Source organism: Schistocerca gregaria, chromosome 2 (assembly GCF_023897955.1).
Source record: "Schistocerca gregaria isolate iqSchGreg1 chromosome 2, iqSchGreg1.2, whole genome shotgun sequence".
Classification (NCBI taxonomy): domain Eukaryota; kingdom Metazoa; phylum Arthropoda; class Insecta; order Orthoptera; family Acrididae; genus Schistocerca; species Schistocerca gregaria.
Genome location: NC_064921.1, coordinates 766,410,464 through 766,430,247, shown reverse-complemented (window position 1 = coordinate 766,430,247; position 19,784 = coordinate 766,410,464). Strand labels below are relative to the sequence as shown.

Genomic DNA, 19,784 nt, shown 5'->3' with positions numbered 1-19,784 from the left:
GCCATCATGTCAGGCATATCTGGTAAACATCTGGTCTCCTTCAAATGTATAATATTGGATTACATGGTACCTCAAGCATTTTGGAAGAAAAATTGCATCAAATTCATTGTAATTTTTTTTAATAATCCTAAGCAGGTTCAAAAATATTCAAAATACTTTAATTTGTTTAGAAAAAGTGCTGCATTACCTGATATCAACAAAAAATCTGTAAAACATATACATAATAAAGTAGTAGGTGTTGATTTTTACACAATATTGAGCCAGAAAAGTATCCTGTATCCTTAACAACACAATAATTTAAACGATACAATAACATAATGGCTCATGTTAATATTCCATAGGATTTTGCAGTACATGGAATGGAAAACAAAGAATTCAAAATTATGTATATAAAGGAAAGGAATAGTTAAGATTTTGAGAAAAATTATATTCTGCATTTATGCTAATTATTTTTTATGATTCTGGTTTTCAGAGAGAGATCTCATCCCCTTATTTGTGACATTCATTGCATGTCTATGGCTTGGAGTTGAAATTGGAATTGTTATTGGAATTGCAGTTGACATAGCTATTCTCTTGTACTTCAATGCTAGACCACGTGTCACAGTGGAAAAACTTAAGGTTAGTCTATATTAGTAGTAGTTTGTGTTCCCGTTTTCAAATTCAGGTTCAGATTTTTTATTTGCTGTTGGTCACTTGTAGTAAAATAGATTTTACACTGATGACATGATAACTACAATAGCAATCACTATATTAATTAATTTTCACATTACATCTACAAATTATTTATTCTACATTAGCCAAATGTACAGAATTGCAATTATAATCTTAAAATTCAATTTCTAAATTACAAGCAGCCTATCCAGGTGTGGCCTTAAACTGTAGAATGGACTACCTGTTAATGAGTTGCACGAGTTACTTTTAAAATCATGAACCAAAGCTAGTGTCCAGTCCCTAATGAACAATACAGGAACTGAAATTGAGGGTAGCAAAGCACAAAAACTAAAATGCTTAACTGTGTTTTCAAATGTTCCTTTGAAAAAAGAAACCCAGAAAAATTACACCAATTTAATTCTTGTACCACTGAAAAGCTGACTGAAATTAGTATTAGTGTCAGTGGTATTGAGAAACAGCTGAAACTGTTAAAACTGAACAAAGCTTTAGAGTCCAAAGGAATCACTATCAGAATCTACACTGAATTTGCAGCTGAGTTAGCCTCTAACTGTAATCTATTATAAATTCCTCAAACAAACAATGGTGCCCAGTAGTTGAAGAAAGCTCAGGTCACACCCAACTGCAAGGAGGGTAGTAGAGGAGATCCATAAAACTACCATTCAATATCCTTGGCACTGGTTTTTTGTAGAATCTTAGATTATATTCTAATATATATAACGAGGTATTTTGAACAGAATGACCTCATCCATGGCAACTGGCATGTATTCCAAAAACATTGATCATGTGAAACCCAACTCGCACTTTTCTTACGTGAAACCTTTGGATCCAAGCAGTCAAGAAGATACAGTATTTCTTGATTTCCGAAAACAGTTTGACTCAGTAACACACCTACACTTATTGTCAAAAGTTCAATCACATGGGTATCAAGTGAAATCTGTGACAGGATTGAGGACTTTTTGGTGGGGAGGACACAACATGTTATCTTGCATGGAGAGTCATCTTCAGATGTTGAAGTAACTTCAGGTGTGCCCCAAGAAGTGTTTATGTTGTATATTAATGATCTTGCAGCCAATATTAATAATAACCTGAGACTTTTTGCAGATGATGCAGTTATCTGTAATGAAGTATTGTCTGAAAGAATCTGCATAAATATTCTGTATAATATAATTGGATAGATAAAAAAATCTACTCACCAAGTGGTGGCAGAAGAACACACACAAAAAGGTTTAGGTTGTGCAAGCTTTCAGAACCAGTGGCTGTAAGTTAAACCTTTTTGTAAGTGTGTGTTCTCCTGTTGCCGCTTGGTGAGTAGATTTTTCTGTCTATCCAAATACATCATATAGTCAAAAATTGATTATCTTCATTGCATACATTTTCAGTCAGATCTTGATAAGATTTCAAAGTGGTGCAAAGATTAGAAACTTGCTTTAAATGTTCAGAAATGTAAAATTGTGCACTTCACAATATGAAAAAATGTAGTATACTATGACTATAAATCATTGAGTTAACTCATACAGTACCGAGGTGTAACATGTTGAAGAGCAATGAAGTATAATGATCACATTGGCTCAGTTGTGGATAAAGCAGGTGGTAGACTTCAGTTTATTGGTTGACTGCTGGGAAGTGCAATCAGGCTATAAAGAAGATTGCTTACAAATCACTTGTGCGACATATTCTAGAATACTGCTCAAGTGTGTGAGACCTGTGCCAAATAAGACTAACAGGGAATACTGAAAATATACAGAGAAGAGCAATACAAATGGTCACAGGTTTGTTTGGCCCATGGGAGAGTGTTACCAAGATTCTGAAGAAACTGGACTGGCAGACTCTTGAGATAGACATAAATTAACCCAAGAAAGGCTACTAAACAGATTTCTAGAACCTGCTTTAAATGATGGATTTAGGAATATACTACAACCCACTACATAATACTCACATACTTCATTTTCTGTAAGCCAATGTTCTGAGACACAACACATCACTTTTTTTGTCTTACAAAACTGTTCTAACTCTAATAATTTATAGCTATTACAGTGAATGTTGACTTGCCTGCAGATAAGAAATTTGTATCATTAGAAACATGATTTTACATGAAGTATTTGTACTCTGGCTCTGGAACCAACTGCTTACAATTGTCTCACAAAAAAAAAAGTGTGTGTGTGTGTGTGTGTGTGAGAGAGAGAGAGAGAGAGAGAGAGAGAGAGAGAGAGAGAGAGAGAAGAGAGAAAAAAGAAGAAGAAGAAGAAGAAAACTAGGTGCTCACTGACTGAATAATCGGCTGAACATAACATATTTGTATTACAATATAGGAAAAGGTAGATAGCTACTTACCTTAAAGAAGACATTTTAAGTTGCAGACAGGCACAGTTAAAAGATAATTACACAAAGCTTTCAGCCACAGCCTTCATCAGCAAAAGAGAGACACACACCATTCATACACACAAGCAAACACACCTCATCACACACACATGACCACCAACCCTGGCATCTAATACATTAGTGAATTTCCTCCTGTGATTGTGTGCCAAAAAGAGCACATTGTATTTATTACCTCTTGGACTTTTATTTCAATTGTGCTGCAAAGTGCAAGAAATTTTTTGGTTTATTGACTGTGTTCTTGCATTGCACTTTGTTGACAAGTTTATTAGGCTGCATCAGATCATCCTGAATATTCTAGATATTTCATAAAACATACCTCTAAAAGAAGAAATGCTCATGAAATGTAGTAAAAACAGAAAGGGCAATGGATCACTGAACCCAGATATAAGAATTTCAATTGAAGTGGCATTCAAAAATTCAAAGAGACTATGACTTACAATGAAGCATACCCCAGCCCCTTTTCTTTTTCTGTTCAAGAGAAATCATCTATTCACATATTTATTCCATTGACCTATTCATGGGGATTTATGTTTAAATATAGAATAAGTGAAGAAACACAACAGCAAAAGGAAATAGCTATTTCAAAGTGTATCTGTACATGACATAACAAATACTTATTGTAAATATTAGTATACTGTATTATTAAAGAAATATTTTAACTCTGCTCTGCCTTTGTGCTTAAATGGCTGTACAAAAATTTTACAATCAACAGGATAATCTCTTATTTGATGAACATTTTCACTTTTTAGTCATTGTCTTGAACTCCTGGTTGACTGGTTATCTACTACTGCTACAGTTTAACTTTTGTGTGTGTATATTGTTACTTGTTGATGGTAAAAGTTACTTTTGCATTTAACTAATGGAAATTTAATTTACTCTCTACATTATCCATTTATAGTACTATTAATAATCTGTGGTTCCAGGATATGCTAGTTTTGCTTCCAACTTACTTTTCTGTTCCCTCAAATTACAATCATCTGTTTCTTAAAAGGAGATTAAAACTAAATGTTATTGTAATTGTACTGGATAGTAAATGACTGAATGATGGAGAATCATCCAAATTTTTCAGCATCATGAACAGGATTTCATCTATTCTGAAACATGAACACTACGCAAATTTTTTGCGAATTTGCTATAATCTGTAACAAGCCTTTAATGTAATGATTGTAATAGGGAGGGACTTCCAATCATCATTTTAAGCCTGACATCTCAAGTCATTCATCATGTGAATGTTTCATTGGTGGAAACTGCATGTTGCAAGCCTCTGTGCATTACTGATCTCAGTTAATGAATGCTCACCTACAAAATGCCATTGCACAGATCATTTTACCTTTTCTTTCTACATTGTGGCTTTGGTACACACTTCATCATAACACACTAAATCTGAAACTGATTACTCCTTGGCTACCCCACTAGACCATTATGCCATTATTGTTGAGAAACTGACATGAAGTTGAACAAATGTAGTCATAAGATTCTTAACCCATTTCTGTCTGATGAGAAATCGTAATTCATTTCTTCACACACCAGTAATAACATGTTAATTCATTTCTTCACATACCAATAACAGCATCTCCAGCTGTTTGTAAGAAAAAGAATACTAACACAGTTTGTAATTCTTTAGAAACATTTTAAAGTGTGTGAGGTCACTGTTGCTGCATTTTGATCACTACAAGAACAAATACAACTACTGTGAGTAGTGGTAACATATGATTTATCATCTCTGGGCTCAACAATAAGTTTTACAGTTGCTTGTTTATGAGCACACACCATGTGAGACCTGTTAAATTTGAGTCTACAGATGTTGCCATTTGTGAACACTCAGTTGCAGGAAGTAGCATAAGTTAGCCAAGTAGTGTACTGAATTTTATGTTCACATGTCAGAAGAATACTGAACAGTAATTCACAAATAGGGTATGCCATAGAAGACTGAAGCATTAATGAAAAATGATTTTTTTAAAGAAGAGCTCTTGACAAGGCATACAATAAACTAATAGTGTCTCAATTTGTTGTGCTTACTGATCTCCATTTAACCAATTAGCAAATAATACTAATGATGATCCACTCCATTCTTCATTAGAAGACAAGTCATCATCAATGAAGTGAGCAAGCAAGGGAGCTTACAAGTGGTAGTTTATACTCTGCATCAATTATTTGTCTGTGATTTTATAAATCACATATTGTGGTGCAGAAATCAGTGCTGACTGACTGACTGACTGAAAATTGTTTAGGGTAGTAAATCCTTATATTTCAGTTTTGGTATATAAGTTTGCTTCAATAGTTAGATGGCATTTGCTAAATTTCTTGATTATGCTCTGAAAAGAGTAAAACATTTCTAGACAGTTCACTACATCTTTTGGATCCGGCATTAGACTCAATTTTTCATCTTTGCTATATTGTGACAAATATATTAAATTCATCATTCCTAGGAGATGGAACTTTTTATCTGACCTGGTCTCAAACTCAGATCTTTGCCTTTAATGGGCACTACACTACAATCAAAGCCATCCAGTATGTCTCCTTGACTGGCTCCAAACTTCAATCAGAAAGTATCTCTCTTCTACTGATATTGTTGTCACAGCATATACTTTCAATAATTTGTCTTGCAAGAACTTGTCAAATTAGTAGGCAGTCAGAAACACATTGGCCATGCAGTAGAAGATAAACAGCAGCTATTTAACACAACTGAGGATGAAGTATGTTTTTTTTTTTTTTTTTAAATTGTGACTTTGTTGATAATTTATAATTTTATATTTAGATTGTGTAGCCACAAAAGATATTAAGCAGTACAGTGACAGAGATTTGTTAATTTAGTGTACATATTAAGTTTATGAGAGTTGTTTCTTTTGTTAATGGTAAACCTTGACTAATTCCACATCTCTGAAGGTTCTTCTTCTTCTTGATAAACAAACCAATGAAACAAGAGCAGTCAGTCTCAGTCTCCTCTACACCAACATAGTTCACAGAACAAATCATTGGCAACTTGTAAAACTGATAATACAGAGCTTGAAATATTTGTATCTGTATGCAACAATTTCTCACTGTTATATAAAAATACAATTTCTATTTTCAGTGTCCACCAGCTGGTCCTGAATATTTGCTGGTGAGACCTGGAGCTGGACTGCTTTTCCCAGCAGTTGATTTTTTACGAGATGCTGTAGCCAAAGCAAGTGCCAATTGTGCTGAAGAAAATTTGCCAGTTGTGATTGACTGTCAGCATGTCCAGCATGCAGACTTCACAGCAGCAAGAGGTATGTTTCAAATATCTAATGACATCATTGCATGTTTTTGTATATTAGAGATGCAAAAAAAACCTTTTTTATCTATTTAAATTACCAGTACCAGTATTTATTGCATTACATTAGAGTGATATGCATAGAATTTAGAATTCTCAAATTTTGTGCCATTATCTATATTACTAAAATGCTATCCTGGAACCCAGAACCAGTTGCAGCTTAGGAGCAACAAAGATTAGATTCTCAATATTTCATATAATTATTGAGTGAATTTAAATCTTTGAAATTCCATCATAACGTACTGCGTAAGAGGTATAATCTTATTTTAAAAATTTAATGCTTAGCTTTCAGCCAAAGCCTTTTCCAGAAAAGGTAAAACACACACACATTCATTCACACAAGTGAGCACACCTCACTTGCACATGAAGTATTCCGGTCTGAGCTACCGGAGATGGCTGTCATGCGTGTGCGAGGTGTGCTCGCTAGCGTGAATGAATGTGTGTGTGTGTGTGTGTGTGTGTGTGTGTGTGTGTGTGTGTGTGTGTGTGTGTGTGTGTGTGTGTGTAAAGCTAAATGTGTAACAGTTTTACAATTATGCCTGTTTGCAACTCAATGTGTCATCTTAACAGTGAGTAGCAATCTGTCTTTTTTTATTGTATTGTTGATATTCCAAACTGAAGTTTCTATTGTCTGATTTTAACTTATTGTTTCTTCACTGCTAACTCTATTTACAACACAAATTGCAGACATTATCCACATATACCACTTAATTTCTTTACCTGCAAAATTATATCACTGTACAAAATGTATTTCAGGAGATATGTGTCGTAAACATTAAAATGTGTGAAACATTACTTTTGGCTTAAAATGCAATAAAACTTTAATTTATTACTTCTTTACTACCAACTCTATTTGCAATACACTTTGCAAGCAGCATCTACATAGATTACAGAATGTACCTGGTAATTGTATGACACATTTCCCAAGAGGTATTTTGATGGCATAAACATTTAGATGCATGAAAAACAATATTGTGCTTAAAATGGAGTGCAAAATCTCCAGTTCATATTCACCCAGTTTTAGCAACTTCCAGCAAAGAAAGCATAATTTCAAACCTTTCCTAGAATTTTTCTCAGGCATGACATACACGCTCAAAGGCAAATATTTAACACACATCTGCCAGGAAGTTTCATTTAACACACTAACATAACCCTTCACAGTTCTTTTTCAATGTAATTCAGGAATCTAATGAGACCAATAAATTAAAGAGGTTTTTTTTTGTGCCATCTATTCTGAGAATCATCTCATCACCCTATTTGATTTACGTACATAGAACTAAAAGTATTTTCTTTCACTCACATGATAATGAAAAATACTTTATGGCATACAAAGCGTATTTCAGTAGCAGTGCAGGCACACATGGAAAAGACAGGAAACTGAAATTAAAGTAGATGATTGCAACCATGACTTTGTTTTTATGCCATACAGCACTCCCTACTTTCTGAAAACCATTTTAAGACATCATTATATGAGATCATCACTCAGGGCTTTCTTCAAATATATGTAATATTAGTGTAGCCTACTCAAACACTATGTTCCACAGCTCACATTATAAGTTTTAACCCTCAAAGATATAAAGAGATTCAAATTATACATTATATTAAAATTGCCTCCACATAGAACTCCTTTTGCACTGTTCATTAATAAGGAACTACAGAATTGTGTTGCATATTAGTTAACTAAGACACTTACCATACTTTCCTTTTATTTAATCAACAGAATCCCCACTGCATTGAAAAAAGCTGCTTGTTGTCTATTTAAAATATTCATCCTCTGTTCAGCTACTACTAAAAACCAAACAATAATTCATCCACTCTTCTATTAGTATTAAAAACTAAACAATAATTTTGATATGCTGATCTATATTAAATACTAATGGTTGTTATAAACTCTATGAGAAAAGCTTGTTTATAATTTATATTGTTTTCTAGAATACTAAACTGGGTTCTCAAACCCATAATATATATATATTCAAATTATTTATGGAAGAAGTGGAAAATGAGATATGCTCTCTAGATATACATGGTTTATTATCTTATAACTGTAGAAATACTATTAATCAGTCTGCTTAAGAATAAAGAATTACTCTCTGTATAACAATAATGGAAATTTCTGGACTGAGCAGTATATAAAATAAGGGAAAGGCAACAGGGAGCGCACATAAACAGCAGTCACACTCTGTATCTTAGACTTAGATGAATACGACATCTGTTCAAAAAATCTGGAACTTTGTCACAAAATTTTTCAATTCTTTCCTCTTAGTTATTGTGTATGGTCTTTTTTGAAATATTCTCCTCCCCCAATTATTGCACCATTCTCAACACTGTGTCCACTTCTGGAAGCAGTCTTAGTATACCTCTTGCTGAACTGCACAAACTGCCATCTGTGAATTTTCTTTTATCTCATTTATCGTTGCAAATCTTCATCCTTTCAATAGGGTTTTCAACTTTGGAAATAAAAAAAGTCCATAGGGGATACATCTGTAGAGTACAGAGAATGAGGCAATACAGTGATTTCACTTTTTGTGCAAGAGTCACAAACCAACAGGTATGAATGTGTGGGTGCATTATCGTGATGCAAGAGCCATGGATTGTGAAGCCACATTTCAGTTCATTTCCGTCTCACATTTTCTCGCAGACATTGCAACATGTCTCAGTAGTACCACTGATTAACAGTTTGACCCTGTGGCATGAATTTATGATGAACTTATCCTTAAAAGTCAAAGGAAACTATCAGCGTGGCTTTGACATTTGACCTGACCTGATGAGCTCACTTTTAGTCTTAGAGAACCTTTCCCAAGTTACTGTGAAGGTTCAACCTTGGTCTCAACATTGTAACCATAGACCCATGTCTCATCACCAATTATGATTATCTCAAGGAACATCTCTTTCTCATTTGCCTGGTCCAAAAGTTCTTCATGGATAGTCAGGCGAAGGTCTTTCTGGTCTCAACTCATGCGCCATGGGACGAATTTGGCAGTAACAGGATGCATTCCAAGATGTTTAGTCAGGATTTCATGATATGATCCAACTGAAATGTTACATTCTTCCGCAATCTCTTGGACAGTCAGTCTTCCATTGGCATGCCTAATTTCATTGATATTCCTGACATGACCAAATACAGCTTAAGTACTCATCACCACAGTCTTCCTGCATCATTTGGTATTTCTCTGTGTTCTATAAAAGTTTTCTTGAGTCTTAGGCCAAATTTAATGCAGACGAGCTGCTCCTCTAACTCTGCCATTGTGAAATTTGTAAACTGTGCAACATAATGATCTACTCAATACAGCACTGAACAATGAAATTTCTGGCAGTTACACATTTAACACTGCCATGTGCATTGATGCCAACCATATTTCGCTCCAACACACCATTGGTGTGAAATTACAAATGTTCTTAAATTTTTTGAACAGACCTCATATACAACATGGACACTACATACATCATATCTGGGTAATGAGTATCTTATTTTATGTGAAACTGACTTTCATTATTTATCATAAATAATATTTTGGTTATAAACCCAAACATTGGTTTGATGCTGTTATTCATTCATATTACTTGCTAGTATCATATTCATTTCAGCATAGTTGTTCCTTTTTCATCATCATTATCTTCCTTGTATCCACCATAACTCTCCTAATATGATATTCTGGTGTTCACATAAATTACAACATGTCATGGACTATCATTGTGCTAATCTTGGGTCCAACTCTTTGCCACATGAGCTACATTTTTGAAAAATGTACAAGTGTGCACCTGTCACATGCATACAGACAGCACACCACAATCAGATACTACACTAGTATATTCTATCCCACAATGGCATGGCATCCTGTAAAAATATAGTCATATCATGCAACAATTGCACTGAATAGAATGGAATAGAACAGAACATAATACTTATTCAACAATATTAGGAAAAGGTTAGATTGCTGCTTTCAGTAAAGAATGACACATAGAGTTGCAGACAGGCTCAACAAAAAGTCTGTTACACACACACACACACACACACACACACACACACACACACACACACACATACACACCTCATGCACACATGACCACCATCTTCCAGCAGCTCAGACTGGAATTCCAGTCATTGAAGTTGAGCACAATGTGTTGGGCAGCATGTTCAGCAACTGGATGGTCCAGTTGACTCTTGGCCAAAGTTTATCAGTGGCCATTCATGTGGACAGATGGCTTGTTGGTTGTCATGCCCATGTAAAAGGAAGAACAGTGGTTGCAGCTTAATTTGTAGATCACATGTCTTCTTTCACAGGTAGCACTGCCTTTGATGGGATTGGTAACACATGTGACATGACCAAAACCCTTTTAGCTTCACCATAGAGGATTCTTCTGGTAACCTTCAGTTCCTGAATATTTCTTTCCTCACTATAAACTCTGCCCTTTCTGTGCTAAATCATGTGATCATCAAAACAGTTTATACATTTCAGAGGAAGTGTACAAATTTCGCTGTATTTGTAGGCTGAGCTTCCACAACTTGACAGATCCCTCTTCTAGCACTACTATTACATGCCACATGGCCACTTTTTTTATATTTAAAGCAGCACATAGGATTAGGGACACATGGTTGAGCTTTATGAATGGATACATTCTATAAGAATATTTTCACGTAATTCTGGTGTAATGAAGGTTAAGTAATGTAGCTGCTTTTCCAGCATATCATTTAATTTTCTCCAATAGTTTATCACTTCCATGACATCTATATTTTTTCCATTCTTCTTATTATTATACCAACTAGAGAAAACATACCTACCTACCAAAGCCACAGACCCTTGATCTGTTTCAAGTTCACTGATGATGTCATCATGACCTGGAATCAGGGCCAGGACACACTATCCTCATTCCTTCACAACCTCAACCCCTTCTCTCCTATCCACTTCACTTGCTCCTTCTTGACCCAGCATGCCACTTCCCTGGATGTTGACCTCTTCCTCCTCCTCTCTGAGAGCTGCATCCACACCTTTGTCCACAACCCTCCAACCACCAACAATACCTGCATTTCATCAGTAGCCATCCCTCACAGACACCCTAATCACCCAGGTACAGTATATCTGCAGTGATGGCAGTATGATGAATCTCTCATAAAATCATTCACAGACAGACACTATCCCCTAGTCTATAAGCAGATTTCCCATCCCATATCACCACATATCCCAAATCCTCCCAACACCCCCGAAGGAGTACCCCCCCCCCCCCTCCCCCAATCACCCAATACCACCCCAGACTGTAACAACTGAAACAAATCATTCATCAGGGCTTTGGTTATCTATCATCATGCCCTGATATGAGGGACATCCCACCCGGGATCTTTCCCACCCCTCCTAAAGTGATGTTCTGTCACCCGCCCAACCTCCAAAACACTGAGTCCATCCCTACGACACTCCCAGCTCTAACACTTTGCCACACCGATCATATCCCTACGTAAGGCCCAGGTGCAAGACCTACCCAAATCACCCACCCAGCACTTCCTTTTCCAGTCCTGTCATGGGCTTATCCTACCCTATCAGAGGCTGAGCCACCTGTGAAAGCAGCCATGTTGTGTATCAACTCTGCTGAAATCACTGCTCAGCATTTTGTATTGGTACAATTACCAAACAGCTGTCCACCAGGATGGATGCCCACTGCCAAACTACAGCAAAGAGCAAAATGGACCATCCTTCTGCACAAAACACAGCTGGAGACATAACATGCTTGATTTCAATGACAGCTTCACAACCCAGGCCATGTGGATCCACCCCTCCACCAGCAGCTTTTCTGAACTGTGCAGATGGGAGTTATCCTTACAAAACATTCTCCACTCCCAAAATCATCCCACCTCAACATATGGCAACTTCTTGTACCCACACCCTCCACCCTAAGTTTTCACCCTCTCTGTCCTATCTCCTATGAACACACATCCACTCACACACACTATGCACTGCTCTGTGTTAATGCACCCACCAATTTTTCCCATTTTCTGTTCCTGTCCTTTCCACTCCCTTTTTTCCCTTTACTCCCTCCCCCACAGCCTCTGACATAGCACCAGATAGCCTTGTCTCCCACCTCTAGTCCCTGCAAGCTATGTCAGACAGCACTGTTCCCTCTTCCGCCACCCACATACTGCTACCCCTCCCACTTCCCCACTCTACTATTGATTATTACTGCCATTCAACACATTTCAGTTTCAGTCTGGCCTAAGCAGCCAGAGAGAGCAGTCATGTATTTGTGAGGTGTGCTTTTTTGTGTGAATGCTTGTGTGATTTTCTTCTCTGATGAAGGCTTTGGCCAAAAGCTTAATATGTAACTATCTTTTCATTGTGCCTGACTGAAACTTAGTGTTTCATCTTTACAGTGAGTAGCAATCTATCCTTTCCACAATCTTTGTAAGATTAAGATTTACAATGAACCACTTTTAACTCTGTTTCACATTTCTCTTGTCTGTGTTTATTATGGACAGCTCTTTTTCTGTAAACACCACAGTTTCTGGGACTTCCAACATCCCATATAAATTACTTAAAACGATTGAGAACAGAAGCAGGCCCAGCACTGAACCTTGCTTACCCCTGTATTTAATGTTTACCCCAGCCTGAATTTAGTTTTTTCTTGTGATAGCACTTATTAATGTGACTGTCTATTTTCTGTTGTTAAGATATGACTCCAGCTATGAAAAGGGAACTCCTGTACACTCATAATATTTTAGCCTCCCTAGGAGATTTATATGATATATACAATCATAAGCCTTTCAATTTCACAGAAAGTGGCAATAGGATTTTTTTATTATTTAGTTCTACCAGAACAGAGTTTGTAGGGTGTTACACTGCTCTCCAGTTTGTAAGGTGTTATACTGCTTTATTTCTAGACAAGCCTTCACAGAAATCTAACTTAGATGCTTTATTGCCGGAAAACTGCTTCTGTAATCTAGGTTACAGCTATAAAAATGTTGAGGGCACATTAAGGAAGGAGATGGAACTGAAACTAGTCCTCACTTGCTTATCTCCACTTGTATAAATGGGTATTGCTACCACGTACTTCAGTTTTTCAGGAAATATATTTTGACTCATTGACCGATTACAAAGAAATTTCATGGTTGGAGGAGGCAGTGGGCAAGGGGAGGGGGGGGAGGGGGGTTCTGTCAAGACAGCACAAGACTACAAGATTTTCGTACCTGAGTCGAAATACTGTCATAACAAGGAGAGTTACTGCTTTTTGGTAGCCCAATGATTTTTGTGATCTGTCTAACAGATGATTTGGTAAAACATGTCTGTTGATGGAGTATGTCAAACCTGTTTAAGTAAATCTAATGGAACTGCTTTCACTACCCATTTTGCCTGTATTTTCAACTGCTCCTATATTATTTTTATAATTACTGTAAGAAAGAATTCATTAAAATTTAGTGCCCAATGATTTGTATTTATCAATGTTTGTATCACTGCTACTGCCAGCTGAGAGGAGAATATCATCCGAGACAGTGAGTTTATTTTTTTAATGGCTAATGATGTTCTGAACTGCCTTTACTTTGTTTTTGTAGTTTTGATTGTTTTTGTGAAGCACATGTTTCCTGGAATACCAAGTGCAGAATTTTGGTGTATTGCCCTAATTGAACATCTGTAAGTCTTAATCAGTGATAGTCTTCCACAATAAAGCAAGCTCTCCCTTCCCAGTACAATACACTTTGAGCCCAGGTGGTAGGCATTCCATCTCTGAGCTTCCACTCTAATTTTCTCTTACATCAGAGGAGATACAACTTGATTCAGAGTGTCACCAGAATCACAAGAATATTTTGAGAGAAGAATCAAACTCTCTTCTGCTGAGTGCCATTAGTGAACCGCTAATCATTGTTCATCCAGTAAATTCTCTCTGATGGTATAACGGAGCAGCACTTATCATTTTATGAAACTGTACTTCACCTTCTTAGCTAAAGTTGATTGATGGAAATTATTTTTTGCTATCACAGCTGCATTGTCTGATAAATCATTTACTATGAGGATCACATTTGGTTCATTACAGACTGTTTACTATGTCCTTTTTTTCTCATTGCCAAATGTTCGGGGGAACAAACCAAAGCAGAAAATCAGTAAATGTAATGGCAGCTAAGCAGTATTATCCAAAGTGAGATCTCCTCATAAGTGAGTTCCCAATTCTTTCTACTATGTTTTATTAATAACCTCTCTAACTATTGGTCAAATAGATAGCAGAGTAAAATGACAATACTTGACTCATAAGTAAAGAAATCTGGTGAGTACTTGATATACTGCTGTACATCTGTATTCATGCAAGCTTAAGAGTGAACACTGCATGTAAAATAAAACAAAGCCAAATGAATTTGCCAGTATGATGGTAGTAGTTGTTGTAAGCTTCACACATTGATATTTTTACATATGCATAAATTTCTATTAATTTCTGCCTGTCATCATTTTTGCATTGTCTTTTGAACCAAGAGCCTTTGCTTCCTCAACATTTTTCGAATTTCTTTGTTAAGCCACAGTGGATCTTTTCTGTCCTTAATTGACTTACTCAGCATATATTTCTCTGGAGTATGATTTACAGTCCGTTTAAACTTAATCCATAGTTCCAATTATGTTCATTGTACTGGAATTAAATGATGCCAATTCATTGTCTAAGTGGGATGCTAGCAACTGTCTATCTGCTCTTTCTGTCAGAAATACTCTACTAGCCTTCTTGATTGATTTATTAACTTAAGTAACCGAAATTGCTATGGTGACATCATGGTCACTTATCCCTGTTTCTATACTGATGATTTAATTAGATCAGATCTGTCCGTAGCTATATAGTCTAAAATATATCCATCGCATGTGGACTGTTGAATTAACTACTCAACACAGTTATTCGAAAGCATGTTCCAAAGTACTTAGTAAGACTGTCTATCTGTACCACCTGCAATGAATCCACAGTGATCCCAATCAATACTCCGTAGTTTAAAGTCACTCCACCTAACATTGAATTATCTGGGTATATCTGCACCACTGACCATAGGCTTTCTTTCAGTGACTCTAAAACCATCACAGTGGAGTTGGATGGCCAGTAAAAGCATCCAACAGTTAACTTTGTTTCTCTGAGACCTGTTATTAGGGACCAGATAACTTCACTGTCATAACATTCAAACTCAAACTCACTAGATCAATGTTTTTATCAATTGCAATGAACACATCTCTCCATATGGCATCTAATCTGTCTTTTCGATATACATTCCATGAATTGCTAAATATCTCAGAGCTTTCTACTTTTGGTTTCAGCCACTCTCAGTCGCGAGAATAATTTGAGTGTGAGAAGTTTCCTGAAGGGCAGTAACTTCAGGAATGTCATTATGAATAGATTGAAAACTTACTGATAAAATTTTGATAGTCAAAGTGTCTTTACTCTGAATGTGGTCTGATTTTGCTATCTGTGAGCTACCCAAGTAGCTGCTTTCCCTGACCTATCAAGGGGAGTCCTACAATTCCCTACCCAATAATGCAGGTCCAGAACCCCACAGCCAAGACCAAACCAAAGGATCCCAATCAATTGTGGGAATAATGCTGCAAATTGTGGGCTCTGCTAGCACACCATGAGTGAGGCCAGTAGTCTTCACCACCTCCACCAGCTGCCTATATGAGCTGAGGATAGCCTCTGAATCCAAACAACAGGTATCATTGGTGGTGATGTGAGCCACAACTTGCCAACAATTGCATCCTGCATGCTCAATAGCTGTAGGTAAGACCTTCACATCTCAGATGAGCCCTCCCCCCTCCCCCCCCTCCCCCCAGCAGGTATACTGAGTGCAGATTGGCTTTCTTTCTGGCCCTGAACATTGTATGCCTAAAGGGCTCCATAACATGCCTATGGTGGAGCTCCCAATAACTAGTAAGCCACCTCCCTAGTGTGCCTGCTCAGACCCTGGTGGAGGACCCCACTCACAGGGAGATGGGCAAGGCCAAACAGCCAACCTCCATTCTGTCCCTCCGCCTCGAGCAACATCAACATGTTACCACCTGCCACCCATCCTCTTGTGAGGGCAGATCCACTACACTGGGCACATTTTGAGGTGCCTTGTCAGCAGAGCCAATAGGTGAAACAATCAACACTTGAAGTGTCTCATGCAACATGCCAGTCTGTGCCACTGCTACATCCTGAGGCAGCAGCTCCAAAATGGCTGACCATAGCCAAAAACACAATTAGCTGTTTGCGAACAGTGGCCATGTCTTCTTGCATCCACGCACAGCATGCACAGATCCAACCCATCCCAGTTTTACTAACTTCAGAATTGACTATATATTTTATTGTGATCACCATCAAAACATTTATCATGGCGATCCCTTTCTGATTTTATTTTATTCTTGGTATATTAAGCTGGGTGTAGGTGGTTGTTTCTTACCTTTACCATTCTTTTTGTATTAAATTTAATTACCTAAATACAGATTGTAAATGAGGTAAAAGGCAGAGCAGTTCCATGCAATTTTGTGAATACATTTAAAGACAAATTAAATGCTATTATGAACTGCTTGAAAAAAATAACTTTTTAGTCACTGTTATCATTTTTGCATGTCGCTGCACTTAAGTGCACATTAACATTTTCTGGGAGGATATGACATGTTATCAGATATTTCAAATACTCTTTGCTTAAGCAATCCTACACTCTGAAAGAAGAAGATGGAGCACTGGTATTCACTTGTAATGTTGCAGGTATCAGAGCTCTAGCAGCTGATCTTAGCCGTCGTGGTCATCACTGTGTATTTCACAGATTGCGACCAGATGTTTCAGATGTACTGGGAGTTACTGACACACAGTGCTCTTCCACAGAGGAAGAACTTCACACTATTTTGCAAGGTGGGTACTCTGAAACAATATCACATTCAAATGTTTCTATTTGTGTTAACTAAAATCACACAATTCCATAGAATACAAACACAAGTGGAACATGGGTCTCTTTAATAACTACTGAAATTAAGGCATTGTAATTTTTGTGAGTGCAGGAATTTGACCTCCATGTCTTTCCACTTGGATATTCATTCAAATTATTTTTCTTTTTATAATAAACCTGATACTTCATATGTTGGTGCCTGAGGAAGGAAAATATCTTCCAACTAGTTATAAAATCTAAAATTCCTCATAATGCACTGTGGAAAAATATGAAATATAGAGCACTGATAAACAAGTGTGTAGAATTAGCATACCACAGAAGAGATTATGCAGAGGGTGCCATAGATATGTGTTCTTCTTACAGGTTTTTTTCATTTTTGGAAAAAGTTCACATCACAAAAGCACATGTCAGATGGATCAGCAATTGGTCTTGTACTTTATAACCACCACACTTGCACTAACATCATCCTACTATTGTCACATAGCATAAGGAGGCAGCAGTATGTTTAAGAATTTGAAAATATTACAGTTAATTGTAACATATGTATATTTTACAGGTCTCTATGATGCTGATGCCACTGTTTTGCAAATAAAGGATCCAGATAATTCATCCAGCCAAGCAACTTTGGTCAGTAATCATAATACCACAAAACTGTGAGAAAAAAAATCCTATCTGTCCTGCTTATTAACTCACAGCCAAAGATTCACAGCAGTGTCACTGCAAAAAGTAAGCTGTTCAGTTGCAATGGATCTGTTTTGTTTGCTTGTAGCTACATACACAAAAATGAAATGAGGCTGAAATTCACTGGCAGGCAACAAGGAAAGGTTGAATTGTCTGTGCTCTGTAAGCAAAGTACAATAGAAGATTTGCACGTGTGTTTTTCACAGGAAGTTTGAATATGGAAATCAGTGTCTGTTTATTTACACATTGTCACTATTAGACTTTCAGACAGTCTTGTGTATTCAATCAACTGCTGCTAACAAGTATTCAATCACGTAAGTCCAAGAACTCTCAAGTGTATGCTCACAGTACATGTATCAGGAAGACTACTGAAAGTGTATAAAAAGAAGATACGGTGGTCTATATGCAACACTAACTATCTAATACCGTGTAAACATATGATCTTTAAGTGAGAGGATGGGTCTATCATTCATCGATGTTGCAATGTTGTGAAGGCAGTCATTTTAGAGCAGAGGGAAGAGAAGGATAGCTATAATATACAGTCCGCAGTATGTGCTTTACTCTGTTTCTGAATGCCTGTAGGTATGCCTAAGCAGGAGTCAACTAGCAGTTACAAGTGACATACAATATGTAAGTGATGAGTGAGAGTGGCATCAGATGGCAATTAAGACTACTTCAAGCAGCATAAATGAGTGAGAATAATAAACATAAATCTTAGTCATTATGTGAGAAGAGATGGAAAATATTTGTAAAGCAACTGAATAAAATCATTATTTAACAACTGAGGTACATTTCTAGCTGTTGACATTATTAGTGTTCTTTTTGCTTGAAATCATCACCTGGAGATAGGATTTTCACTAGTCATGCAAAAGATGAATGGAGAAGTAATTGGCAGCTCATCATCAAGAATATGAATACTAAAATTATGATGAAAGTGAAATACATGTGGTATGTTCTTGTGACATTGACACTTAAGACTTAGCACTATGACATTTCATATGTCTACATACCATGGAGCCTCTAATTATTGTCATAAATGTCGGTCATAATCAAGTAGTCTTCCTTTAGTGTGTGTCTAGTTTCTAAATATGCCTCATTTTTAAAAAGAATGCTTTAACTGTGAGAACCTCCCCTGAACCTATTGGACATTAAAAATCTTAATTTGGGGGGAGGGGGGGGGGGGGGAGGGCATTGGTTATTCAGTTACTGCAATGAAAATGTTTAAATTATTGTAATTTGACATAGAATCAGTTCATTATTGGCATGCAGCAACATCTATGTTTTATACTGTAACTAGCTTCACATTCATTTTCATCAACATAGGGAGCCTCTTTCATCACTATTTACTTAATGTTCCTATTTGAAAGTTTTAGTACTAGACACGTATCCAAATATATTTCAAAACTAAGTTATTTATGCTTAAGTTTCACAGATGTGAACCATGTGACTGTGATTTTGTAATTAAATTTGTGTGAAAATTTGAATAGCACTGTTGTCTTTCTTTTTTTTATACAAAACCAGAAGCACCAAATCCAAATAATTACTTCCTTGTTTCAATAAATAAAGTTAAGCTCATAATGACAAATTTAAAAAATTAACAAAACCTTTCAAAGGCTAGCTCATGTGGCAAGATGATGTGACTTCAGCAATAACGGTAGTCTATAGCTGAAGTATTTCTTCCAAAGTGAGAAGATATTAGATCATAATCAATTAATTAAAAATACACACACACACACACACACACAGCACACTAACATTAGTCATATATTCTGTAATTCTTGCTAAGGTGTCATCACAGCTATCTCAGTAGGCGTATGTGATGCTTATGAAAATAATTAAAGCTGTACAAAATAAGAACTCAGGAGGTGTACAATGCCACTAGATATGTGAACC

At 36.6% G+C, this 19,784-nt stretch overlaps 1 protein-coding gene across 4 annotated transcripts in view; it reads left to right on the top strand.

The window, feature by feature from the left end:
* The window catches only part of LOC126334990 (sodium-independent sulfate anion transporter-like), a 303,702-nt gene extending 284,327 nt beyond the window's left edge, over nucleotides 1-19,375 (top strand). For all 4 annotated transcript variants that reach the window (XM_049997802.1, XM_049997803.1, XM_049997804.1 and 1 more), the window contains exons 9-12: nucleotides 473-618; nucleotides 6,125-6,302; nucleotides 17,033-17,176; nucleotides 17,767-19,375. In XM_049997802.1, coding sequence (XP_049853759.1) covers nucleotides 473-618; nucleotides 6,125-6,302; nucleotides 17,033-17,176; nucleotides 17,767-17,867 — 569 coding nt within the window. In that variant the 3' untranslated portion in view covers nucleotides 17,868-19,375. The remainder of the gene's footprint in view (nucleotides 1-472; nucleotides 619-6,124; nucleotides 6,303-17,032; nucleotides 17,177-17,766) is intronic.
* The last annotated feature ends 409 nt before the right edge of the window (nucleotides 19,376-19,784 follow it).